Raw genomic sequence first — 25,671 nt, 5'->3', positions numbered from 1 at the left:
CCCCACGGCTCGGCTCGGCTCGGCTCGGTCCAGCGGGGCCCGGCACAAGGAAGCGACCACCGAGCGAGCGCGGGAGCACAGAACCCAGCCCGGCGCTGGGCGCGCGACCCCGGAAATAAACGCGCGAGGTCAGCGGCGCCGCGCTTGCGTACTTCCGGCCACACCGCCCCTGGCCGCCCAGAGGGGCTTCCGCCGCGGTGGGCGGGGTCTTGTTAGCTGGGGGCCCCTAGGGACCCCAGGTCTGAAAGATGGGCAGTTCTTCGAGAGTGGCAGGTGGTGGGCACAAGCGCCTTTGGCTAAAAGCAAGGAATCCCTTCAAACTGGGGGCCGGAAAGAAAGGATGGTCTCCACGGGACGCTGCGAGCTGCAAGCCACCCCGTTAGCTTGTCGAACTCTGTCCAGAATAAAGTGGAAGGAAACCAGACCACGACTGCGAAATCTGATTTCTGGCGTCTGCTGAGCCTCTGCTACCCCCTATAAGGGTCGTGACACTAGATCGTCCCAGATTTCCTAAGGCTTTTGAAGGTAGACATTGCTTTGATTTCCTTGGAATTCCTGGGACAATTCCTCCAGGGCGGGAAGAAGGTGCTCAGTTAAGCTGTTAAAATGACATGCACTATAAATTGTACCTTAGGTGAAAGCAGTAATTATCTCACTGCCTGCAACTCAGCCTCTCACTAATCCCTTCTCTCCTCATTTGCTCCCGGAAATTCTCACTCCAGTTACACTGCTGGAAGAAAGGAGTGCATTGCATTAATCATTAAAACTCCAGCTTTAAGAGTTTAAGATTTTGTTATCGCGTCTTGTACCTCTGAATTTAAAATGGTGGTATGCAGTTAGTTACCTCTTGGCAAGCCGTCTATTTCTTTTGGTGTCTTTGTCTTGGGATTTATTCCCACAGGGGAGACAAATGAGGCTTTACATCAGTGGTCAATTCTCTTTTGGTTAGACGTAAAAAATTATCTTTCAATAACACCAGGACTGCAAATGACTGGCACATTTGAGATTTCCTTGCATGAACAAGGTTAAAAAAAAAAAAACTTTAAAAAATTTAGTTCTTTTTTCTTGAGATACAAATCTGTATCAAGGATTTCATATAACTCATTAATGAGAAATTATGTAAACTGATACAACCGTTCAGAGTCTATAGACACAGCTAGGCAGTCCCAGAGTGCTGAGAAGTATTTACTTCATAGATTAGAAAACAAACAAATAAAAAAACTTCCACAGTGGGGAAGAGAAATCAATTGAACTTCCACCAACAAGATTAAATTGTATGTCCAATATCGGTGCACCAGAACCCAGCTGGGTTGCTATCAATTCTCTACAACCAACAGAGTTATAAATAACCTTTTTTAAAAAAGAAAGAAAAGATTCCATTGAACCAGATAAGCTAAAGGACATGCCAGGCACTGCCCATTCACTGAAGACACCCAAAAGTCTTTTTGACTCATTTCAGAGTCTCACAAAAAATGAACAGTGGAGGGATCCTCACCCCATGAATCTCCTTTGTCTCCACAGTTGTTTGTGTTTGTCTGTGTTTTTAATTCCAGGCCAGCTTGTTTACTGCACGCTTGCTAAAGGAAATAAAATAAAATAAAATTGCACCCTTAAAAATAACACAATAGAATAATTTATTAACAAAATCCTTGCATTATTGAACAAAGATGCAACCACTGAGGAAAGGAATTCAACGCTTATCTGGGATTTTTCATCTCTTTCTAAATAGAATTGACATGTGGTCTTCTGTACGTCATTTCCTCTCTCCGAGCCTCAGCTTTTTTTAATCTCTAAGTATTAGAGATTAAACTTGATTTGTGAAGCTTCTTCCTGTTTTAAGACTGGTTCAATACTCATTGTTTTTTTTGCTCCCTCTCCCTGACTTACTGAAGCCCCAAAGAAAACCTCCTACATGGGAAGACTTCAGAGTGTTAGGAACATCACATCTGCAGCATTAATTCCCTTTACCCTTCATGAGCTAGTTGCCAGCTCCCCATTCATCCCACAAAATCACTCTTTTAAAGTGGAGATTCTCATCTGTGAAAAGATGCTCTGACAAAGATGCCAGGAGATGTCATATTTTTACCCAGTAAGTGGACAAAGATAAACATTCAGTAATACTAAACGTTGCAAGGCAGACCTAATTGGAGCCATTATAATTCCAACAGCTCTTTGCAGAGCAAGCTAGCCTTAAGTAGCAATAGGAGTCACAAAAGGATAAGTGTATATGTCCTTTGACCCAGCCATTCTACTCTTAGGAATGTGTCCCAAAGACTCACCCAAGTGCGCAAAGATGTTTGCACTTGAGTACTGACAGTAACATATTGGGAGGAGCAAAAGTTGGCTTCACCAATGTGCCAGTCAATATATTCAATAAAGTATCTTGTACACACAGATGGAAGACTGCTGCCGCTGTGCAACAGTAAAAAGAAAATGAGGCAGATTTTAATGAATTCATATGCATGGTCCTCAAGGCATAGTTTAGTCTACTGTTTGAAATTATGTATTTGTATAAAAGAAAAGGTTGTATATTCGTGTGAAAACAGGCTCAAAGGATAGTAGCAAGGTGGGGACAGGTCACTGTCCTGGTTCTCACCATTGCAAAACCACTCAGGCTCAGGGAACAACAATGAGGTTTATTTGACAAACAGGAGATTGGGGGAAATCTCCTGTGTCCCAAAGACTCACCCAAGTGCGCAAAGATGTTTGCACTTGAGTACTGACAGTAACATATTGGGAGGAGAGTATGTTGCAGCTGTCTCACCCCAAGTCGTATCTTCAGTGTCCAGGACTCCCAAACAAAGGCTACTCATGCAAGCTGGCACCATCCTGTCAAGGAGGTCCTGGAGCTGGTGGCACACCTGCAAGCAGTGGTTCAGGGTCCAACTCATTCTGGCCGCTGAGGTGATACCACAGAAACCCACAGCAACAGTCTGAAGGTCAGGCTGGACAGCACCAGATGTTGGACTGGAAAGCAAGAGACACTACCACCAGTGGGAAGCAAGTACCCAGTGGTCAGAAATGGTGGACAGCTCTCAGAGTGCCAGTCACCTGTCACTTGTCATCAGTGGTTGACACTACTGGCCACGAGTGCCAGTCACCACCAGTCACCGGGAAGTGGTGTCGGACATACCAGTGGCCTCTGGTATTGACTAATAACCAACAGCTCTAACCAAGCAGAGGCCAATGTGTGCTCCTTGTGGGTGATGTCAGAAGCCAGGCCTGCATGCTTGTACCACGGTTCCCTTACCTAGTCCTCTCTGTGTCCCTGGAAAGATCCCTGTCTTACATGTCTGTTGGCTTGTACAAGTGTTTAGTGAGGATCTATGCTCTGCCTGGCACCATGCTAGGTGTTGTAGACACATAAATGAGCAACTAGACGAAACATAGAGTGTAACTGAACCAGTGAGGCACAGTTACATTCAGCATGCTCCTAAGATGGAAAAGGCTGTTGTGTGTGGGAGGGTATACCAGGAGCCTGGCTGTGCTGGGTACCCGTGAAAGCCCCTTTAGAATGTGAGCTGTTGACACAAGCTATATGCAACTTCTGTCGATGGACAAATTCCAGATGGAGGGGAAATGCTCTAAAAAGTCAGAATTTCCACGCTAACTTATGTTATGACCTTCCGTTTTTGTAATATCAAAATATTCTAAGCAACCATCGGCTTGCAATCGGATTGCCTTAGCCTCATAAGGCGCTGCCTGGCTCAGGTGAGCAAGCGCTGTCCCAAGACAGGAAATTCCTCTAGAAAGCAAAAAATAATATTACAACTGGCTGATTAATAAAAGCAATGATAACAAAATCAATATTGTAAGACAAGGCTGTACTAGAACATGCTAAAAAATAATTAAAGTTCTTTTACTGCCCGCACCGGAACCCAAATCTTATCGCTCTACGCTCTTACTTAAGCTTTTATTGCTCAGTCTTTAAATGAGGAATCTTACTATCTCCCTTAGTGATTTATCTACCAGAAAACTCCTCCACCCTAGTCTTCCACTTTACCCTCTTTCACAACTTCACCTTGGTCGGTGACCTCACCTTATCCCCCTTCACATCTCCAGCCCAGCCTCCACCCTAGTTCTTGACTTTTCCCTCTAAGATGTCTCAATAAGAATGAAGATCATTAAGTAGCATTTAAAGTTTAAAGGGACTTTATTTTAGCCAATCATCACTGTGGTAAATATGACAATGTTAGCCTTAAATTTTATGAATCTATGTACCTATCTTAACTTTAATAGATTGATTTTAAGAATAATGAATGTTATATCTCAGCTAAAGGTCAATATGACCCTAAACTGTTCTTAGAAAAAAAGATGATTGTAATCTCTCAGCCCAGTTCACGTGCTGATGTCATCCCACTGCTTGCTCCTAATGTATAAAATAAACTTCTGCTAAGAGCTGAACAGGAAGACTTGCACCCAACTCCGATTCCCATGTCTTCCTCGCGCCCACTCCCCTTTTTCTCCTTTCCCCCTTTTCTAGGAATCTCCGCTCACCAACGCTGCTCCCACTTTGAGACCCTGCCTGTTCTGCCCCAGCAACCCATGATTGGGATGGTCCCCAACAAGCTATTTAGGACATGTGGGAATTTGGCAAGCCAAGGGCAGAGGAGCCAGACTCCAGACTAAGGGGTAGTTGGGGAGGCCTGATGGTAGCAAGGAGCAAGGGCTGTTAGAACTACTGGAAGGGGTCAGTGTGGGGGAGGCCATTGCAGAGTGGCTTGAGGCTAGACTGAGCGCTTGCAAGGAGCTCAGTCACAACAAGGTCCTGACAACCAATGACCAAGTCTCGCCTGGTCCGGAGGCAGTGGGGAGCACTGATTTTTAAAGGTTACCCCAGCTGCTTTGTGGAGAGCAGATTGGAGAAGGGCAAGGACACCTACACAGATGAAATGTCAACTAATATTGTCTACTTAGAGAAGCATTCTACTTAGAAAGTCCACGTTTTGCAAACACATAGCACTATCTCATGGAGGCTAGACAAGAGGATCTCTACATAGTCTTAGCATTCCTGCCCCACTCATTACTTACAAAAACAGAAATAGGTAACCTTCACCATGGAGCTAGATCTCTATCTCAGTGGTCAAACAACATCAGCAAGAATGAGTCAAGCTGGGGTGTGTATGTTTGATAGGTATTATATACTGAGAAGGACCACGTTGGTCATGCAGGACTGCTACCTAGAATGTACCACCTGCGTCTCTAAGGGAGAATCAGCAAAACCTACAAGACAACCAGCTTCTAGTCTAAACACACATAATAATGCTGAATGACAAAGAGAAAGTTGATAACTATGCCAGATGAAAGGAGAGAGGCTTTGAAGATGGAGGAGGGGGCTATGAGCCAAGGAATGCAGTACTTCTAGAAACTGGAAAAGACAAGAAGCGATTCTCCCCCAGAGCTTCCAGAAGGGTCTTAGCCTCACTGACACCTTGATTTTAGAGCTTGCTCTCTAGCACCTAAGATAATAAATTTGTGTTAAGTCAGGAAATTTGTGGCTATATATCATAAAATGGCAGGGGGGATGGGTATGGAGGGCATGCAGAAAGCCAGACTGGTGCTAACCTGCATCACTGACTTCCCTTATATAATGGCCTCTTGGGCTCATCTGTTGATTGAAGTAGCTTTGAATACTGATTCAGCCTTCCATTAACTTGAGTATTCTCCTGCCTTTTCTTCTGGTCCTTCATACAATTTCACGAACTATCTTTTTTTTTTTTTATAAAGATTTATTTACTTATGCATTACAGAATTGGGGTACAGGCCAGTGGTGCAGGGGCAGTGAGAGGATTCACCAGAGACAGTGGGGAGCAGAACAGGCAGACTGATGAAATATACTGCTGAGGGGAGCAGCGGGCGGGTCAGGAGAGGTCTGCCATGTCATGTGGATCACCTCCGGGGCAGGTGGGGATTAAACTCGTGGGGAAGTGGCTTAAGCTTCTTAGTGCTGTGCTTTAACCCGCTGAGCCACCAGGGAGGACTCTCACCAACTATCTTAACAAATGCTTCCCCCCCCCCCCCCCCCCGCTATCTGTTGCTTTCCCTTGCCTGTCCAAAATCTATGCCCCTTCTCCTGGCAGAAGCATCTCAGTTTTGGGGACCCCCTACCTTCCCTATTTCTCAATCAAGTAGCTGGGCTGGACTGATCCCCAGATATGCCGATCCAGTTATCCCAACAACTTAGCCTCAGCGATTGTTCAAGGGGATGAGCATATGGGTGATGTTGGTCCATCCTGGCACTTTTGCCAGAAATACTGCAGGAGAGAATTTTTTTTCCACTGCCAAGTTTAAATCACTTTATAAAAAGTACCTAATCTGGGAATGAAATCAGCTCAGAGAGAAGCAGCCGAGAAGAAAAGCAAAACTTATTTCTGATGTCATTTACATCCTGGAACCTCCTGGGTCACCCCCAGAGCTTTTGGGTTATGTGAGCCAATACAGTCTTTCTTTAAAAACAAACAACAGGGCCTCCCTGGTGGCACAAGGAGTTAAGTCTCAGCACTATGAAGTTAGCTGCAACTACTGTAGCAGTTTGACCCACATGGCACAGCAGACCTCTCCTGTCTTGCTTGTTGCTCTTCTCAGCAGTTGATACACCTGTTCTGCTCCCTATTCCATCTCTGGTGCATCCTCTCACCACCTTCACCTCTTGCCTGCACCCCAGTTCTTGTATGCATAAATAAATAAATCTTAAAAAAACTATTTAAATTGAGTTATGTCACTGTAATTTAGAGAATCCTGGTAAACCTTCTGGGCCACATACACCTTAGTTCTTTGATTTACTCCTCTATCTGCTTCACAAAAGAAATGAGGCTAATTTGTGATTTGGTCTTGGTCATTGGGGCTTCCTCTTCTGAGGGGCCACTAATACATTTTTGTGAGCAAACTGTTCTAAATTTTCTCAGACCTCATGTCAAGTTCACTGGTTTATGCCTTGCAGAACTTACTTTCTTCTTTTTCAAGAAAAGTCATGGCCTCTGCCTCTCTTCAACTTCTGGCAAGGTGAGAAAACCTATAATGAGAGAGGGAGAAAGGATACTATGAATCTCTTTAGATGAATGACATATACTCCAAATAGAATCTGACCCTGAATGAGCTTAGATTTTTCATCTTTTCTGATTAGCTGACGTCACCAGACTTCTGTCAGAGCATAAGTAATGTCTTGTGCCAGGTTCCTCCACAGGACTGGGGGTGGACCTCCTTTTGCCACAAATACAATCCTCCTCTGCTCCCATCACATCTGCAAGATGGGGCTCATATTTTGCTGGACTCAAGACAGCCTTCCAGGGATCAAGGGCATGCCCACCTAGCTCTAGTGTCCAGTATGGGAAAGACAGTGACCTTGTACTTCCTTCCCTAGTTTGCAACAAGCTTAAAAACCCTGGAGGTCCAGTTTCTCTGACATGGCTACACCAAGCAGGTCAGGAAAGTCTGGAAATAACCAGAGCAGCTATGGCCCCGCAGACCCCATAACGTATGGAACTCCAGCTCCCTGCTTCTGCCTCCTCCTTGTTCCCTTAAAGTTTTCTGAGCAAGTCTTAACTTCATTAGGGTCTGTTCCATTGCACAACAGCTCCACAGGGGTAAATCTGCTCATTATCCCCCACTGTCTTCTTTTCTGCTTCATGACAGAACTACAGCTCCTCCTGCATTAACTCCTAGGACTTCAGCGAACAGCCAGTATTCTAAAACTGACATTCAGCCCTATTTCTGATACCACTGGATTTATTAAAAGAAAAGGGGACTTTGTTCCTTCATACTAGCAGCCACTACGAGCACGATAGCTCTGCAATATAGCCGTGGAAAGGTCTTTAAGAGAATTGATGGTCTCAGGGCCCACACTTGGGAGGGAGATTCTGAATTTCGTTAGGCACTGGAGCCAAATTCGACATAATCCCAACACTGAGTGGGGGTGTCACTTACTGCTTCTATTCTTCCTGTCCCTAGAATTAAAAAAGGTGCCATTTCTATTTTTACCTTTCTTTTCTTTTTTAAGAAACCAGTGGTCTGAAGGTGTGTGCAGAATTTGCTCAGCAGACCGGCCTAGAGCTTCTGTCACAGTTGAAGTGGAATCTATCTGCCTTGAAGATACACCCTTACAAAAACGAAATTGGCCTCACTAGCCCTTCCATGCATCCTTACGGCTTATCTTAAAAGTGGGTTGGTTAGTGTCACGACGTTGCACAAACTCCTGGCTTTAAAGGTGCGGAGACCAAGGCCCACGCCCCGCTAGCGTCACCAAATCCCCAATCAGCCGCGGGCATCGCGGCCCACCCAACCCTTCCGGCTCCAGGAGCACAGCAAGTTCGCAGCAGACCCAGGAGAGGCGGCCTTGGGACCTACGAGGACCCCGGGACCGCCGCCGAGCCTCGGGGGCCCAGGGCCCGAGGAGCGGCCCCGCCCCCTCACGTGACACGCCCCCGCCCGGGCGGCCTCGCACCTGCGCAGACAGCATGGGGGGGCGGGGCGGCGCGCTGACTGACAGCCAGGGGCCGGCGCCTCGCGAGCGCCCGGCTCTGGGGCAGCGCAGTAGCAGCCCAGCCGAGCCATCCCGTGCGTCTCGCTCCGGGTTCCGCCCGCCTGCCGGCGCCCGCCGCGGTGAGAGGGGCCCCGGCCTAGCGCGGAAGGGAGGACGTGCCGCGGTTCTGCGGGGCGGCTGGAGGGATGGCGCGGGGTCGCGGCCCGGAGCCTCAGGGATGCTGCGGGGTCCGTGCATGCCGGCGGGGGCGGGAGCGGGAGTCCGGGCTGGCGGAGCAGGCCCGGGCCTGGGGGGTTGTGGCCGGGGGTCCTCCCGGGCGGCACTTGGGCTCACCGAGTAGCTTCGGGATGGAGCCGGCTTCTGGATCGAAGGGTAAGGGGCCAAGACGTCGCCAACTCCTGGAAGGGGTGGGGGGCCCTGGCTCCAGGTGGGAGACACTGTGCCAGGTGCCTGTGGGTTGGGTGCTAACTTTGCTGCCCGGCTGCTCCTCAGTGGCCTACGTGCAAGGTTTGTGTGGGGGGGAGAAGCGACTCCTGGGGTGGGGTGCCGCGCTGTCAGCTCTACCTGTGCCTTTCTGGGGCTCCGACCTGCTCACCTCTCGAGGTTCGCAGCTGCCCGCCTTGCTGCCCGCGGTGCGAGGCGGTGTTGGAAGCCTGGCAGCTGGTGGGGGGCAGGGACCCGACTGGATGTAGTCTTCCTGGAGCTGGGCGCGTTTTCCCCTTGTAGGGATTTCGGCTTCCCTAGGGGGCGGGTTGGGGGGGGGAGGTAGGGGTGGTTAGGATTGGGGAGAATGGGTTAGGATTGGGGAGAATGAGGGGGAAAGAGGGCTTCACAGTGGGCTCTGGCCAGATCTTCTAACTCTCCACTTCGGTTCTGGGCAAGGGCGCCAACCTGCAGAATGAGCAGGCGCTGTGAGCTGGCACAGGTGAGGTGCCCTGACGTGGAGGCGCCCTGGTGAGTCAGTGTTCCCGGCAAGCTGACAGCTGTCGTGGACCAGGCTGCTTTCCCCCACCTGCCATCAAAGCCATGATCACCCAAAGCTGGTGTTTCCGATTCGTTTGATTAGAGACACCCCCTCCCTCAAGCTAAACCAGGGCAATTGAAATGCTTAATAACCAAGGGGGGAGCTTAGATGGCGTTAGGGCTGAGCACTCCTTCCTGCACTTCAGTTTGGAATTCTGTCCGCCCATTATTCAGTCTCTCCCTTTGCTGTCACTGGTTTTTGTTTCTACTTGGTTCAGAAATAGGCTGCTTGCGCATTTGTGGCACAGGGTGACAGGCTATTGAGATCCGCTCACAATGAAAAAGTTGACTCATGAAATTTGCTTTTTCCATTAAAGAAATGAGGGTGACCGTGGACTCACGCTGGCGCTCTTAGTGGGCACACATCCTCTCCAGCTTCTGTCTGTGGGTTTGTTTTTTTTGTTTGTTTTTTGCTTTTTGTTTTTGCAGTGTGTTCTTTTGTATGAGGGGTGTTGTCAGTTATTGTGAAGATAAGTTGTATTATTTGAGCGTACAACTGAAGCCAAAGAAAACCTATTCAGCCAGCGGAATCCCTCACAACCCTTAGATCACTCACAAAGATCTTAGTGTGGTTCTCTCCTAGAAGCTCACATGGGTTCTCGGAGGAGAATTGATTTATGTTCAAACTCAAATGGCCCTGAGGGGACTTCTTTTAGGGGAGTCTTTTAGGAAAGGTTTAGGGTGAAATGAAGCAGATCTCCCTTCCCTCCATTCTCTTCCCCACCCCCCAACCTGCTCCCTCAGGGGAAAAAAAAATCAGGTTTAAAGAAATAGCAAAACCTGGCTGGGAAGATTTTTTTTAAGCCCTGAAAAAGCAGAGGAACAGAAATCAGCCACAGAAAATAAATGCAAAGGGAGAGAGGAGTAAAGATCCTTCCGCCAGTTCTTTACCGAGGGCTTTCACCAGAGGAATCTCCTCTCACCTTGCAACCTGTAGGTGCTGTCGTCATTACTGGGCAAGTGAGGGTACTGGGGCTCACACAGGATCCTTTGCTACTCTAGTTCCACCTGAACCAGATGCAATTCAGGTGCAGGGTTCCACCTGAACCCTTCTCCCTGTGGACTAGGGCCTCCTAGGACCTGGGAGGCCCTCGTGAGCCCAGGTGCTCCCCCGGCCCAGGGGAGGCCCTTGTGAGCCTGGGTGCTCCCCCAGCCCAGGGGAGGCTCTCTTGAGCCTGGGTGCTCCCCCCGCCAGCGCCAGCGCCAGCACTGCTCTCCCACATCCTTTGTAGCATCTGGGCTGCTCACTCAGTCAACACAGCCCACCACCTTCACCACTTCCCCTGCCCCAAGCTCGAGCGTGTTCTGTGTCTACTCAGATTTGTTTATGTCTTTGCGAAATCTAGTAGGAAGTATGATTGCAGGGAGTGGCTTTTGCTCAAGTGCTCCATGTTTCCAAATGGTCTAGGTGTCTTCAGCTATGTGGAGCAAGAGGAGTCAAGGCAATTCTTGGGACGGTTGCTGTAATTGTTTTCTTTGTCCTCCAGCCGGAAGAGAACTACCCTGGTTGTGAAACCTAAGAAGCTGACCTAGTAGTTTTGTCCATTGTATCCAGTTTCTTATACATGGCAATGATTGAGTTGTAGCGAAAGCTTTCCCTCAAACAGGGCACGGTTATTTTTACTAGGGAAGTGCAAGCATTAATGCTCTCACAAAAAGGACTTCAGGAGGAGGCTGTCAAAAGAGGTTCCAGCCAGTTGTGGTATGAAACAGAATTAAAAGCCAAGACAATCTTGAGGCACGTAAGGAGATGGCAGAGCTGGAGTAAGGGGGTGGCAGCTCTTTCTCCTCCATGCTGAGCCTATTAGCTTCTTTTCTGGGCTTTCCAGCTAATGAAGGATGCAGAAGAAAATCAAGCATGTTAATTCGTAATTGCTGCTGTGCACATGCATTGGAGCTGCTAAGCCTGAAAATCGGGCAGCCATGCTTACACAAGGTTTGGGCTGTCTTCATTAAACTTGTTCTGGAGAGATCCAGCATCCCAAGAACTGAAGGGCCAAATTAGAATGAAAAAGACCTCAGCTTTCATAACTTTATGTGCCAGCGTGGTCTTTTAAAAACATCAGTGAACCGAGTCCGGTGGCTCTCCGGTCGGTATTCTTGGGGTCTCCTGCAGCTCGGTCTGCTGGGCCGGCTGCCTGATCTCGTTCCTCCTCGTCACTGACTGCCACTCTCTCAGTCACGCATGATCTGCCTCCCTCAGCGCTCTGAGCACACCTGCCACAGGGACCTTGTACGTGCTGTTTCTCCTGCCAGGTTTCACATGGCCCCAAGGGGTCGCTGCCGTAATAGCCTGCCCCTGATTACCTAAATAACTCCTTTTGGTCCCTAGCCCACTCACTTTATCATATGCCACTGTGCTGTTTTCTTCATAACAATCTCAGAAACGGTTTTGAGGACGCTTTAATTGTTCGCTCCCCATGTCAGCAGAGCCTCCACAGTGCCTGCTGTATAGCAGGTGCTCATAAACAGTCGTTGCATGGTTTTTATGACTGACAGAGGTGGGGCTGCTTACTGCACCTTACATTAGTTGTCTTTTACTAGGCACAGTCAAACATAGGCTGGCTAACTATTGAGCAAGAGAATTCAAGCATTAGGGAGGTGTTAAAGCTGGATAACTTTGTGTTTGTTATTGCTGTAACAAAATAACAAATTGGGGCTTTTGAAACAATAGACATTGATTCTCTTACAGTCCTGGAGTGAGGGGTGTTGGCTCCTGCTGGGGGCCCCTCTCTCCCAGACCCTGGTGGTTGCCAGCACTTCTTGGCGGTCTCTGCTTCCAGCTGTTTCGCTTCCATCTCCGCCTCTGCCCTCATGAGGCTGCCTTCTCCCTGGGTGTCTTCACTTTGGCTTCCCTCTGTGTATCTGTTTCTTCTGCTAAGGACACAGAACAAATGAATCCAGAGCCCAGCCTGATCCATTATGCCTTTGTCTTTAAATCTGCAAAGACCCCATTTCCAAATAAGGTCCTGTTCACAGGTTTTGGGGGTTTCGGCCTCAATAGAGCTTTTTAGGGGACAGAATTCAACACATCAAGATTCAGTGGCCTTTTAAAGGGAGACTTGGCAGGAGGCGCCGTGTTATTTTTAGGGATAATGACATGGATTTGGATACTGGTACATAAAGCATCCCTGATCTTCACAGCCGGCAGGGTGAGTGGTGATGTATGTGTCACAGGTGAAGAGCGAGGCAGCGAGCAGCTGAGCAGCTTGCGTGGGGCTGTGCAGGACCCCCCAGTGTGAAGCTGCGGCCTCCACCACCAGCCTCCGCCACTTCACCAGCCTGCTGGCCATGGGGGCTGTGCCAAGTCCGGCCAGAAGTGCAGGATTTCTCCCAGGCTCAGCAGGGGCCCGCAGGGGTTCCTTGCATCCGTGGTGCTTCACTTCACCTGGCCTCTGTCCTGTGGCTGATGTTGGGGTGGCTTGTTGATGGGACTGTGCCTGCTGGCAGCCACTGGCTTGGCGCTTCCTCCTTGCTGAGCATCTCCAGGGACTCTGAGGGCCTTTTAGCCCCAGCTGAGTTTTGAGTTTCAGTCTCTCAGATCCTGGCCCAGACATATTGCTGACGTTCTACCGATGAGCCATCCAGAAGTTCCTAGGGCAACTTCTCATTTGGGGGGCTGGGGGCTGAGAGCAGGGTGGGTGACCAGCAAGATGTTTTTGACTAGGTGATGCATGTAGACAGATGGTGCAGACATCAACAGTGTAGTTTTTGCCTGCCTTCCCTCTCGCCCTGGAGGCATCCATCACTGCCAGTTTCTTGTGTCCCCTTCCAGAGATCCAGTGTCCTCTACTGTCTCTGCGCGCCACCCCACACCCTGGGGCTTCACCCTGCTCTCCATCCTCCCTTTCTCCCGCCTTTTCAGAACCCCCTTCCATGGGGCTCCTGACTGGCTAATGGGCTCCCACTCTTAAGAGCCGATGACAGTGCCTCTGCCCAGCGTTTTCTCTTTGGAAGGAAGGACCTTGGGGGAGACGAACCTAAAGGTAAAATCTGAGGCTTTGAGGCCAAGGATAGGGACTGTGCTTTTACTGATGGGGTAGTTTTCACAGCCTGGCCCTTAAACTACAGGGATTGACCCAACAAGGAGGCAGGTACAGAGCACGCTCAAAGGAGAGCGAGCAGGGTGGTACGTTCCATCCCGGGGTACAGTGGTCGCTGTGGTGCAGGTTTACTGGGTTCATTCTGTGTTCCACCCAGTGGCATGCTGGGTGTTCAGTGGGGCGTGCGACTTCCCCTCACAAGAACATTGTGGGGTGGCCTCTGTGGCCACCATGTCTCTGATGAGAAAACTGACATGGGAACAGGAAGAGCTGGTGCTTTTTTTTTTTTTTTAAAGATTTAGTTATTTATTCATACAGAACTGAACTGGGGTACAGTTGATATACAGAGGTACAGATGCGGTGAGAGGATTGGGGAGTAGAACAGGTCGACTGATGAAGCACACTGCTGAGGGGAGCAGCAGGCGGGTCAGGAGAGGTCTGCCACGCCATGTGGGTCAGCTCCAGGCGGGCGGGATCTAACTCGCACTGAAGCAGCTGTGGTCAGCTTGCAGTGCTGCGGCCCAACCCGTTGCGCCACCAGGGAGGGCCCCAGCCCACCTTTCTGTTCCCGGATTTGGTCCAGGAACCATGTGGCATTTAGTTGGCCTCTCCCAGGTCTCCTTGGCCCAGCCAGTTGGCCATCACTGGGGGAGCAGTGTCTCTTCACCTCTAGAAGAGCGCTCCAGACACAGACCGAGCTGCACGGTCGAGGTCGGACCCTTTATAATAAACACCTGCCTTCGTGTCTGAGGCTGGCAGGACCTTGCGGAGTGTTCTGCGTTCTAAAGGCCCAGACGAGTGGCCAGAACTCATTCCACAATAGAATGCTCTCCAGCTAATGCGGCCAGAAATGGCAATTTTGGAGGGGAAAAAAGTGAGCGGGGATTATATGTTCCCTGAACTACTCAGTCTGCGCTGTCACTTTCAGCACCACCTGCCCCCAGGTGTGTCTGGCTGCCTGGTCTTGGCTAGTGCCTCGCAGCATGACTCAGAGGTGACTCACCCATGGCAAAAATGACCACAGAGCCCAGAAAAACAGCAAAGCAAATGGAAAATGCCAGAGAAAATGAGCTGCTGTGCAGCTGACACCCTCGAGTTAGGGGACTTGGGGGCCAACCTCTGAAGCGAAGATAAAAATACAGGACCCCTCCCCCACGAAGGGTGAAAATCTTACAAGAGACAGAAGTCAAAATTTGAGTTCATAGTAAATATCAAGGATGATGTAAAAGAACTGAGATCAAAACAATGACAAACCTGAGACCTCCATCTTGATTTTTAAGAACTTACTGTGTGTGCTGGTCCAAAGGAAACAGGCATTCGGTTAGTGATGGGGAGCTAGCTCCCTCTCAGAGGCAGTGGTGATGCAGAGCTTCATTAAACAGCAGAATCGCTCTGGGAATCCTGAGGCGTGACGCCATGCTGCGCTTGTGGAGGAGAGAGGCAGTCCGTGTAATCAAGTCCTAATGTCAGCAGACTCGGCCAGATGACTCTATTCTGAGGGAAAGCAGCAGACCGTGCTGCCTCCTGCCCTCTACTGAGTGAGGATGCCCAGTACCTGCAGGGGCCCAATGCTGAGGGCCCCAGGCGGCGGGCGACTCTGCCTGGGGGTCCTGCCTTGTTTCGGGAGCCCCCGGTCCTCTGGCCACACAGCCATGGGCGCTCAGTGCCTGTGCAAGCTCTAACTCCGGGCGTGCCATTTCCTGACACTACGCCTCGGGCTCCCCTTCACTCGGCCTCCAGGCTCTGCAGGTGCCCCTCTGTGGCCCTCCCAGCCTCCCTCCACCGCCCCCCAGCACTCTGCCTCCGCAGCGCCAGTGACCAGGTCCATGTCCACGCAGAGGCAGTATCTGCCATTTCGTAGGTGGGCACCCTGTCTTCCCCTGCTGTGTGGTTTCTCGTCTGGTCCTTCCACCCAGTGCTGAGTCACAGAGACACATGCAGTGTCGCTGTGTGACCTTCAGTTTGCAGAGACATAGGGCAGAAGTAAAGGAACTAGAGCAAAACTAATTCTGAAGACGTTACCTGAACGACTGTTATCATTTCCACATCTGGTCAGCATAAGTGACCAGTACTTTCTCTTTTTGCATTAAGTGTGGAGCCCCTGCCATCGGCTCGTCTGGCTTTGCCTGGAGGCCCTCCGTGACTTGGCCACACGTTTGCCAGGTAGCTGCAGGCTGCACGGTGCAGTTCTAATCCACGAACATGCATATTTTATCCACTGCACTTTGTGACTTCAGGGTGCCACCGTTTCCCTTTATCTTGGGACTGGCTCAGAGCCCCCCCTGAGGCCTGAGCTTCTGTTTGTCTTACTCGACTGGAACAGCACTGGGCATACATGAATACTTAGCATTTGCCCACTGTGCCGATGAGCTTGACTGAGAAAAGGAAGCCTCTGACATCCTCTTTCTATTCCTGGGACAACTGAGTTGTCAGTGCCACTTGAGGCCAGAGGAATTGACCAGCGAGATTCCTTGTGACCAAAACCATTAGTGTTTCCCTGCATGCACTGTGTTACCATGTAGTGACATCAGGCCTTGTCAGAGGCCCAACCTGCTTACTTTTTTTTTTCTTTAATAATATTATAGCTTATTTTTACATAATTTTGTCCCTTTTTTCATCTCAGTTGCATTACCCCTTGGGCTTCCCATCACCAAATCACCCATGTGCCATCACCATAGTCCAGTGCATTTCTGCACACACACACCCCTATTTTTTATCCCTTTCCACCCCTGTAAAATGTCTCTGGCATGTAGTTGTTCATTATTATTTTTTTCCCCTGGTCTTTTATACTCCTGCTATGAATGCAACCATCAGGTATTTTTCCTTTTCTTTCTGGCTTATTTCACTAAGCATGATCCCTTCCAGCTTCATCCATGTTGCTGCAAAAGGCATATGTTTATCTTTTTTGGTTGCTGAGTAATAATCCATCGTGTATATGTACTACATCTTTTTAATCCAGTCATCTACTTTTGGGCATTTGGGCTGTTTCCATGTTTTTCCAATTGTAAATAAAGCAGCAATAAACATGGGGGTGCAGGTATCTTTTTCAATCAGTGTTTTTGTGTCTTTTGGGCAGATACCTAGGAGTGGGCTTGCTGGGTCGTAGGGAAGCTCCATGTTTAGCAGTTTGAGGAACCTCCAGTTTTACATAGTGGTTGTACTAGTTTGCATTCCCACCAGCAGTGCAGGAGAGTTCCTTTTTCTCCATATCTTCGCCAATATTTGTTGTTGCTACTTGTTTTAAGATGTGCCATTCTCACTGGTGTGAGGTAGTATCTCATTGTGGTTTTAATTTTCATCTCCCTTATTACATGTGATGTTGAACATTTTTTCATATGCTTGTTGGCCATCTGCACTGCCTCTTTGGAGAAGTGTCTCTAGCTCTTTAGCCCATTTCTTGATGGGGTTGTTTATTTTTGTTGAGTTCCATCAGTTCTTTGTATATCTTTGTGATCAGTCTTTTATCGCTAGTTTTGTGTGAGAAAATTTTTTCCCAATCAGAGGGATGTCTGTTTGTTTTCTGTAATGTCTCTTTTGCTATACAGAAGCTCTTTAACTTGATGTAGTCCCATCTGTTTATCCTTTCCTTTACTTTCATTGCATTGGGTGCTGTATCTTCAAAGATGTTACTGAGGTGTATGTCATGTAGTGTTTCACCCATCTTTGCTTTCAGGTACTCTGTGGTTTCTGTTCTTATGTCTAGGTCTTTAATCCACTTTGAGTTGGTTTTTGTGCATGGTGTAAGGTAGTGATCTAGTTTTATGTTTTTGCATGTAGCTTGCCAGTTTTCTTAGCGCCATTTGTTGAACAAACTTTATTTGTTCCATTGTAACATCTTTGTTCCTTTGTCAAAGATTAGCTGTTCATATCTGGATTTTCTATTTGATGGTCTGTGTGTCTGTTCTTGTTCCAATACCATGCAGTTTTGATTATTATGACTTTGTAGTATAGCTTGAAGTTTGGGATTGTGATGCCTCCTTTCTCTTTCTTTTTAGTCATGAGAGTTTTGGCTATTTGAGGCCTTTTGTGGTTCCATATGAATCTCATCAATATTTGTTCTGTTTCTTTGAAGAATGTCATCTAGTCTTTTATTGGGATAGCATTAAATCTGTATATCGCTTTTGGTAAAATGGCCATTTTGATGATATTAATTCTCCTGATCCATGAGCACAACCTGCTTACTTTTTACTGGGTTTGGTTTTGGAGTGACAGTGACACCAAACAGAGAAGGGCCTTTCATAGAAAGCAACAAGCAGGATCATGTCACAATTTCCTGGTGTTGCTGTTCAGTTCGTAGCAATTGGGCATTGTCCTATGTCTTCCATTGTCATAACCAGGGCACACTTCTGGCACCCCATGGGTGGAGCCTCAGGGGTGTTGCTAGATATCTGTGGGGACATCTGGGAGCCCCACTTCAAAGCTTCTCTGCCTGCGTGTTCACAGGGCCACTTCTAAGGACCCTGCCATCCGAGATGTAGGCTATAGACGAGCTGCTGGCTTGTGATCCTCAGTCTCCTCTTCCTTCCTCCCCAGTCTGTGGGGGCTAATTGAATTCCTGGACCCTGTGGTTTGGGTCGGTGTAGTGAAATGGGATTTGCTCTGGAGCCTTCTGCACTGTTGCTGAGTCCAGGAGGCAGATTCACTAGGTTGATGCTCTGTGAGGGAGGGACATGGGCCTTTCACTGCTCTGCTGCCAGCACCTCCTGGCTTTCTCAGTGGTCTAGTGCTGGACCAGCAAAGTCACTGTTCATTAGGAAGTTTGGAGGAGACTTCACATGCTTACTCTCTCTGTGTGTCAAGTAACAAACAGGTGTTCCCTTATCTTCATTTTCAGTGAAGTGTGAATCATTTTAGACATTTCCTTCTTCCTGGAGGTCATAAACCAGGGGTTATCTTCAGAGGGGACCATTATGACGGCTGTGGTGGAGAAAACCTGCCTGAGCCTCATTAAAGATTACCTGTGGGTGGAAAAGGCAAGAACAGCCTCTCCGCTTACTGCCTCTACCCGCCCTGAGGAGACCTAGGGGGTTCCTGGGTGAGGGGAGGGCTCCTGGCTGGGACTCCACCCCGAGGCTGAGTCCTGTGGGAACTCCGGAGGCCTCAGCTACAGGGCCGCCCCTCAAAAAGGCCCAATTTCTTGTCTCCCACATAAAAAACTCCCTTAACTTTCTCCCTATCACTCGCACGACGTGACTGTCAGGTGGGCTTCTGCTTTTACTCTTCTATTTTTTGGATGCTCTCCAAGCTCTCAATAGCTCTTGCCTTTCTCCTTTCTGTTTACAAAGCCTTTGGGGCATTTATTAAATGAAGGTGCCTTTGCGTGTTCATTGTCCTTATTAAAATGATGACTGTTCCGGCTTGCTTTGAACTTCACTGAAAGTGGTGAGTGCCGTAGGGATTTAGCTTCGCTGCCCTGAACGAGCCCATCGCTCCTCGCGAGGCGAGGGATTGCACAGCCCGCTCTAGGAGCCGCGTCACTCCGTGTTGGAGGACATGCTTCATGCCAGAGGACCGGAGCACTTGTGACAGTGGACACGCTGACTCCGGCACATGCTGTGTCCCTTTGGGTCCTGACGTCAGGCTCCCTAATAATTTAGGAGTCATGCAAGGACAGACTCCGCTGCCATCCCCTCTGTCCCCACACCGGCGTGTGGGAGGCATGTAACTGCTAGCACCATAAAATTAATTCTCCCCAACCCAGAGGTGTCTTACACTCAGCCTGCCGCGGAAGGCTGCCAGGATCTCTCTGGGGTCCCGAGTGTGTCATCATCTAGCGTGGCTACTGCGCCCGACTCCAGATTCCCAAGTTCTCGCTCACTTGTCTCCTTTCAGCTCTGAGTAGTTGCTGACGGTGGTAGGGGGGCCTGGGTGGGCCCTCTCCCCATGGGGAGAGACACCGTCCCCGTGGGCTCTGCACGGGGCAGCCTGGCCACTGTATGCCTGGGCTCGGAGCCCCTCCTCTGTAAGAGCCACCATTGTGTCATACACTCCGAAGGGGGGTGGGGCACCGCGTGCCCAGAGCACCTGCCGTCTCATCACATAGTGCGTTCCCTGTCCTCACTGCAAGGCGCAGCTCCCTCCTGGGGAGACAGCCTCCAGCAGGCAGGCATCTCGGGGTGACCCGGGACTGAGCCTGACGTGGAGCAAAAAAGCTGGGGCCGCCATCATCCTGACCTTTGGGGCTCCAGCAGCCCCCGCAGGCCTGAAGACCCCCCCACCCCCCGCTGTCTGGCCCTGAGGGTACGCCATCCTCTTTGGCACACACACTCTCTGCCAGGACTGTAGTGACCCCGTTGAGGTTATGAGATCCGGTCTGGCACTTACAGTGCTCCCTAGAGAGCTCAGCCGTGAGTGGGCCTACACCAGCCAGAAGCCCTTTGGCACACAGCATTTGAGAGCGAGGGACTGGCAGGGATGAGCCGACGCTGTGTCTCCAGGTTGTGATTCTCTGTCCCTGGGTCACCCGCAAGCTCTGACCTTCACCTTCAGCCTGCTCCAGCCAGAGCAGACTGAAGTGATTCCAGGCTTGTCTTTAGGGTTCAGCATCTTAAACAATGGGTCTCAGTGCCTCTGAGTCTTCTCTGGAGCCTTTTAAGAAACTTGTGATTTTGTCACAGTCGTCGGTGTCTTTTTATATAAGGACCTTTTTGACGATTTTATTTTTAACTTTAGCTTCTAGAAAATGTTCCACAGAGGACGATGCGCAAGTGAATGTTGTGGCCGAGCCTGCTTCCCTGTCTTGCTTTCGTTGCCTTTGCTTTTGCTTTTACATCATCGCGCAATGACAGTAACAGGTTTCTTCAATTCTGCTGGCCTGCAAGTTGCCCTAGGTCCACACTGCTGAAACGGTCCCACCTGAGCAGCTGCCCGACATGATGTCGAAAAGGACATAGTTGACACATCTTTTGACATATATCCATTCACTGGAACCACCATCGCGTCACAGCCCCAAACAGCCAGAAAGCTCTTTCTGCTTCTGAGGCCAGCTCACCTGTCACCCAGCCAGGGTGGGTTGTCACCCAGTGATGAGTGGGTTGATTTGTCCGGTGCTTCGGGCTGCATTGTGCAGCCCCTGGCGGACAGATGGAAGTCCTCGAGGTCTCGTAGCTGTGCTTCAGGGGGACGGAGGGCGCTTTTGTGCCCTGGTCAGTGACCACTGCTGACCTGGACACTGGCAGGTGGGCTCTGCAGCCCCAAGGCAGCCCCAGGCAGCCCAGTGGGGTCCTTCTGATTTGTGGCAGTGCCCCCCTTACCCTGCAATTCTGAGACTGCTTGGGTGGAGACTGATGCCCAGGGGCGGGTTGGGTCTGTGGATGGTTTGCGTTTTTTCCCTTGTTGCCATTGTTTGACTGTGGGTTGAAAGGTTTCTCTATTTCAGTGAGGCATGCTTTTCTTGGAAAGCATTCACAATGATGTCACCTGATAGCTGGACAAAAACAGGCGACAGCAACCTGATAATTGACCAAGGTCACTTATTTCAGGATAGCCCCAGAGACCAGGAGTCTAAACCATGGGTCTGTCCCCCCCCCCTCCCGCAGCCAGCCAGACCTGCTCTGCTTGCCGGTGTTGCCGAGCTGGGGGCAGCATGCGGTGGCGTCCAGCAGTCTCTGCGAGGCGCTTGACATGCCCTCTCCTGGGAGCAGCCGCATCCCTGAGCCCGTCACAGGGCTCAGCCTTCATGACAGTGCCGGGCCCCCCTGCCCAGGGCTTGGTGGGCCATTTCCTGCATCTTCTGGCCGGTAGTCATGTGTGGGATGCACCCTGCTGTGTTCAGAGTGACCGTCCCCTGGTCCTGAGGGGGTCGCCTAGTTTCCTTCCCCCTGGAGGAAGAAAGTATGATCCGTCCCCTGACGCCGGGCAGCTCAGCCCTGTGCACAGGCCTGGGGATGCTGCTTCTCCCGGGAGAGGGGACTTGCCAGGGCCGAGGGGCCCTGGTGGCACAGAGCCCTCCTGCTGGGCCTCTCCCTGTCACTGTGCCCCCTTCTTTGTGTGCCCACAGAGGAGGCTTCTGGAAAGGGTGACTCATGCCCTTCCAGGACCTCCAAGCTCCATGCACAGGGAGAGCTTGCCAGCCACAGAGAATGCCTGGAGTGAGGCCCAAAATCGCCATGACCTTGGTCTGACCTTGGGCCTCCTGTGCTGTGGGTTCTGTGTGGTACAGAGTTGCAGTCCTCCAGGCCACGCAGCATGTGCCGAGAGGTGGTGGCCGCTTTCCTCTCCCTCTGTGTTCTCAGCTTGCAGACTGGGTTGGGATGCTACTGAACAAAATGAAAGGGGGGGGAATGACCTCACTGCCAGATTGCAATAATTTTTCTCTGTGCCAGGTCTTTTCTGTGTGTATACAAAATGGTCGTTATTGCTAAAATGAAAATGCACACACTCCAGGTGCTGAGGGCTGAAGGCGGCCCCGGCCACGGGCCCAGGGAGTGCCGGTTGGCCGTCCGGCCTCCGGCCTCTTGCCGACTGCTGTACACAGTCGCATCTTCCAGTGGCATCACACACCGACTGCCCTATCGCCATGTTCCTGTACTTCAATTTGACTCTGTTTATCATGATTGTAAATATGCTGTGGTAAGAATTTTTCTCCAGGCTACTGTTTTTGAGTGCTTTGACTAATTTTCTTAGGATAAATTCCAAGCTCTTGGAAAGCTGGATCTGCGGAGAGAAAAATAAGAGAAATTGTTTTCTAAAGGCTTATTTGTCCTTACTGCCAAGATTGTTTGAGAATATTAGCTTTACCATAAACTCGGCATTTGTATCATACTTTTAAAATTTTTGTTATTTCTGCAGTAGTTCTAATTTGCATGTGTGTGGCTGTGAAGCAGGGTGTCTTGCTTATCTGAGTAGTTTGTACATCAGTATGTCGATGGTTTTCAGTCGGACCTGGGTGAATGATAACACAGACGGGACGCACTCGGTTCTCCTGTCATCTTGATTGCAGCCATCTTCGTAGTGTATGGTCTCCATCGTTAATGTCAGTTGCGGTCCTAGGTTGACCTGCCCAGCCAGGAGTCTGAGAATGCAGTTGCCGCAGGACCTTAAGGATGTAACCGGGCCTCGGGGCTCAGATGGGGAGACCCCCCGGCAGTTGGACACAGCCGGCAAGAGGGGAGCTGAGGCTGGCCCAGCCCTGCTCTGCATGCCTCCCCCCACCCCCTCACGCTCTGTGACTGGGAGCCCTGCTGCTCCCTTGACCCAGAAGTACTTTTGATCTGAGTCTTAAGCTTCTTTGTTTTGGACCAAGGCAGGCTTTGTAGGAGCTACTGGACAGGTGCCATTTCTGCTCCGGTGATACAGAAGTAGCCCTTCATCTCTGTCTGACTCAGGGCATTTAAAAATACACTGTGCTGGGGAACTGGGGGACCCGTCATCGATTTGCCAGCATTAAGCCCTTCCCAGGCAGACGCTGCAGTTAGGGCATTGAGCCGCTCTCTGAAGATGAGTTAGCGCCGCACCCTCAGCAGGCCTGCCCTCCCGGGGGTCCTTGCCTCCCGGGGTCTGCAGAGGGTGAGGACAGGGATGTGACCCATGCTGTGCTCCCGTCCCAGGGAGCCTCCAGAGGGCGCAACCTTCCTGCTCAACCCTGGGCAGAGAGGGCAGGGGCCCCCGGATTGGCAAGCAGGATTCCAGTCCCAGCTTGCTACGAAAAGGCCCGAGGCCGCCCTCCAGGGGCATGCACTTGAGTGGAATAAACAAACCACTCACATCACCTCTCAGAATGAGCCTGAGCGTCAGTGGCACGCAGGAGCCACCGAGGCATCAGTAAGCAGCTCTGAGTGGGGTGGAGCAAAGCTTCTGTGAAGAGGTGGCCCCCAAGGCTGTCCCTGAGGACAACTAGCATGGGGGGGGGCAGGGATGAGTGTGGCAGAGGAGAGGGAGCTGGAAGGGCCTGTCAGAAAGGAGCTGGAGAGAGCAGCCTGCTGCAGCGGCTGTGGACGGGGCGAGGGCACTGGGTCTCCGCAGCAAACCTCTGTGGCAGAGCCACAGAGGGCCGGCGTGGGATGTCCAGAGGGCTGTGGCATGACTGCCTGGGAAGCCTGGGGGTCTGCGGGGGAAACGCTAAGAAAGGGGCCCAGAGGGAGGGACACAAGCCTGGGGCCAAAGGCGCCTCACGCTGAGCAGAGGGTGCTCTTCTGACCCCTGATGACCTCCATAGCCACGGGTCCCAGTGAAAGCCAGCAGCTGGTGGTGCCTCCGTGACTTTCCATTTCCAGCCTAGAGGGGTCTTTGTATTGGCTGATGGCGCCAGGCGGGGCGGCTGCAGTGGGAGGCGCAGCAGATGGGGGGCCTTTGACTTCCGTCCACTTAGCTTGGAGAAATCCTAGTGCCATGTTACTTGTTCACAGACCCCGTGTGTTTCTGAGGTGCTCCCCAGTTCCAGGTAATGAACGGTACAGGAGAGTGTGGGAGAATGATGTCGTGTCGACGTGGCCAGGTTCTGGACCGGTGGCACTTTCTTTACAGGAAATGTTTGACTTGGTTTGTTCGTTTGCGTGGTGAAGCTTGGGGCTCAGTGTCCCTTCTGTGCAGAGTAGCTCCCGGAGTGACCACCTGTCTCTGTGCTTCCATTCCAGATGCCTTAGTGTCCCCCGAGCTGCCCCAGCCGACTGTTCCTGGCGGCCACCAGTGCTGTGGCCGGTCACATGTGCTTGGCGGGCTCGTGCCGGGCCTCTGGCTCCCACTGACAGCTGGAGAGCCTGCCCGCCGCCCACCTTGCCCACTCCACCGCCGCACGCCCGAGCCATGGAGGCCCCGGAGGTGCCCGTGGGGTCGCTGATCGACTTCGGGACCGAGCCATCGGCCGCCTCGCCCGTGGAGGCGCTTTCTGCAAAGCTGCAGGACAGGGACGGCTCCCAGGGGGATGGCGGCTCAGAGAGCGAAACCACAGAGTCAGCGGACAGCGAGAACGACATGGGCGAGTCGCCCTTGCACCCGCCCTGGGACCAGGACCGCCGCTCCTCCTCCAACGAGTCCTTCTCTTCCAACCAGAGCACTGAGTCGGCCAAGGACGAGGAGACCCTGGCGCTCCGGGAGTTCATGCGCAGCTACGTGGAGAAGATCTTCTCTGGAGGGTGAGCCCGGGTCAACTCCGTGCTGAGCTGGGCGCCACCGGGGCCAGGACGTCCACCCGTCACCAGCCACCGGGCACCTGGATGACGCGGGGAATCCTCCTGGCCGCCCCGCCCACTCCTGCCACGTCTGGGCCCTGGCCTTCCTGCCCTAGCCTCACAGAGCTTCTCTGAGCCACCTGCTGGCACGCTGTGTCGGAGTCACTTGTGCAGGGGGCCGTTACATTCAGTTAATTTCGGGGTCCTATTAGGCAAGAAGGTTCCTGTGTCCCATGCTTCTTGGGGTGCTCTTGAGCCTTCGGCAGCTGCTAGCATGGGAGGCTTCCTGGCTCTGGCTTCCTTCCGGGGTTCTCCAAGGGATAGGAAGCAGCAATGTGACCGGAGCAGCTGAAAGCAGAAGGGGGGTCAGAACGCACACTGAAGCGTGGGAATCTGTGCAAGGGCCTCTGGTTCTCTGGTCTCATTGGTGCAAGTCTCACCCAGTGGCCAGGAGGCGTTAGACCCATATGCATGGCTTTGAGCGCACTTGGTGTTGAAGGTCTTGCCCCTCACATCGTGGCCTGTGGCCTCACAATATCAGTGCTCCATCGGCACAGAGTCCGGGTGTGTGTTCCTGGTGTCCGGGTGTGTGTTCCTACCAGGCACGCACATTCCAGAGAAGCACTGGCCGAAGGGATGGTTGTCTAGGAGAATTTCTGCCTGTTGACAACACCTGGTTGGTAGATGTGTTATTCCATGGTGACCTGGGCGCCTCGCTTTAGAATGGCAGGTTGACATTTACCTTCACCTGCCAGAGTCTGAGCTCCTTTCTCTGCACCCTTGGAAATAGAAGAGGTCTGCTATACGCAAACACAGACAGACCTCTGGCCCTGCAGGTCCGGCTGCAGACCACCCCATAAAGTGAGTCACACCAGCCTCCTGGCTTTCCAGGGTGCAGAAGTCAACGTTCACAGGCTCTTGTAGTCTAGGGGGTGTGCAGCAGCTGGAGGGCTGAGCTGGAGGGAGGGCTGAGCGGTGGGGGAGGGCTGAGCCATGGGGGCAGGGCTGAGCGGTGGGG

The 25,671-nt window shown here is 51.2% G+C and overlaps 1 protein-coding gene and 1 long non-coding RNA gene across 3 annotated transcripts in view; one reads left to right on the top strand and one right to left on the bottom strand.

The window, feature by feature from the left end:
* Window positions 1–2,914: 2,914 nt before the first annotated feature.
* Window positions 2,915–8,403, bottom strand: LOC105854190. Its single transcript, XR_001145890.1, has 3 exons — window positions 7,978–8,403; window positions 6,948–7,012; window positions 2,915–2,967 (listed from the first exon to the last, which is right to left on the bottom strand). It is a non-coding gene; the product is annotated as an uncharacterized LOC105854190 (long non-coding RNA).
* A 106-nt stretch (window positions 8,404–8,509) lies between these two features.
* The window catches only part of KIAA0513 (KIAA0513 ortholog), a 33,377-nt gene continuing 16,215 nt past the window's right edge, over window positions 8,510–25,671 (top strand). The window contains exons 1-2 of one of the 2 annotated variants that reach the window (XM_004690330.2): window positions 8,510–8,598; window positions 24,120–24,617. In XM_004690330.2, the coding sequence (XP_004690387.1) occupies window positions 24,289–24,617 (329 nt within the window). In that variant the 5' untranslated portion in view covers window positions 8,510–8,598; window positions 24,120–24,288. Of the gene's footprint in view, window positions 8,599–24,119; window positions 24,618–25,671 lie in introns of those variants that run through there. The other variant, XM_012730674.1, reaches the window with a different exon arrangement.

Source organism: Condylura cristata, unplaced genomic scaffold (genome assembly GCF_000260355.1).
Source record: "Condylura cristata isolate star-nosed mole 26May11 unplaced genomic scaffold, ConCri1.0 scaffold00028, whole genome shotgun sequence".
Classification (NCBI taxonomy): domain Eukaryota; kingdom Metazoa; phylum Chordata; class Mammalia; order Eulipotyphla; family Talpidae; genus Condylura; species Condylura cristata.
Note: the sequence above shows the minus strand (reverse complement) of the source record. Positions and strands in the feature narration are given on the sequence as shown.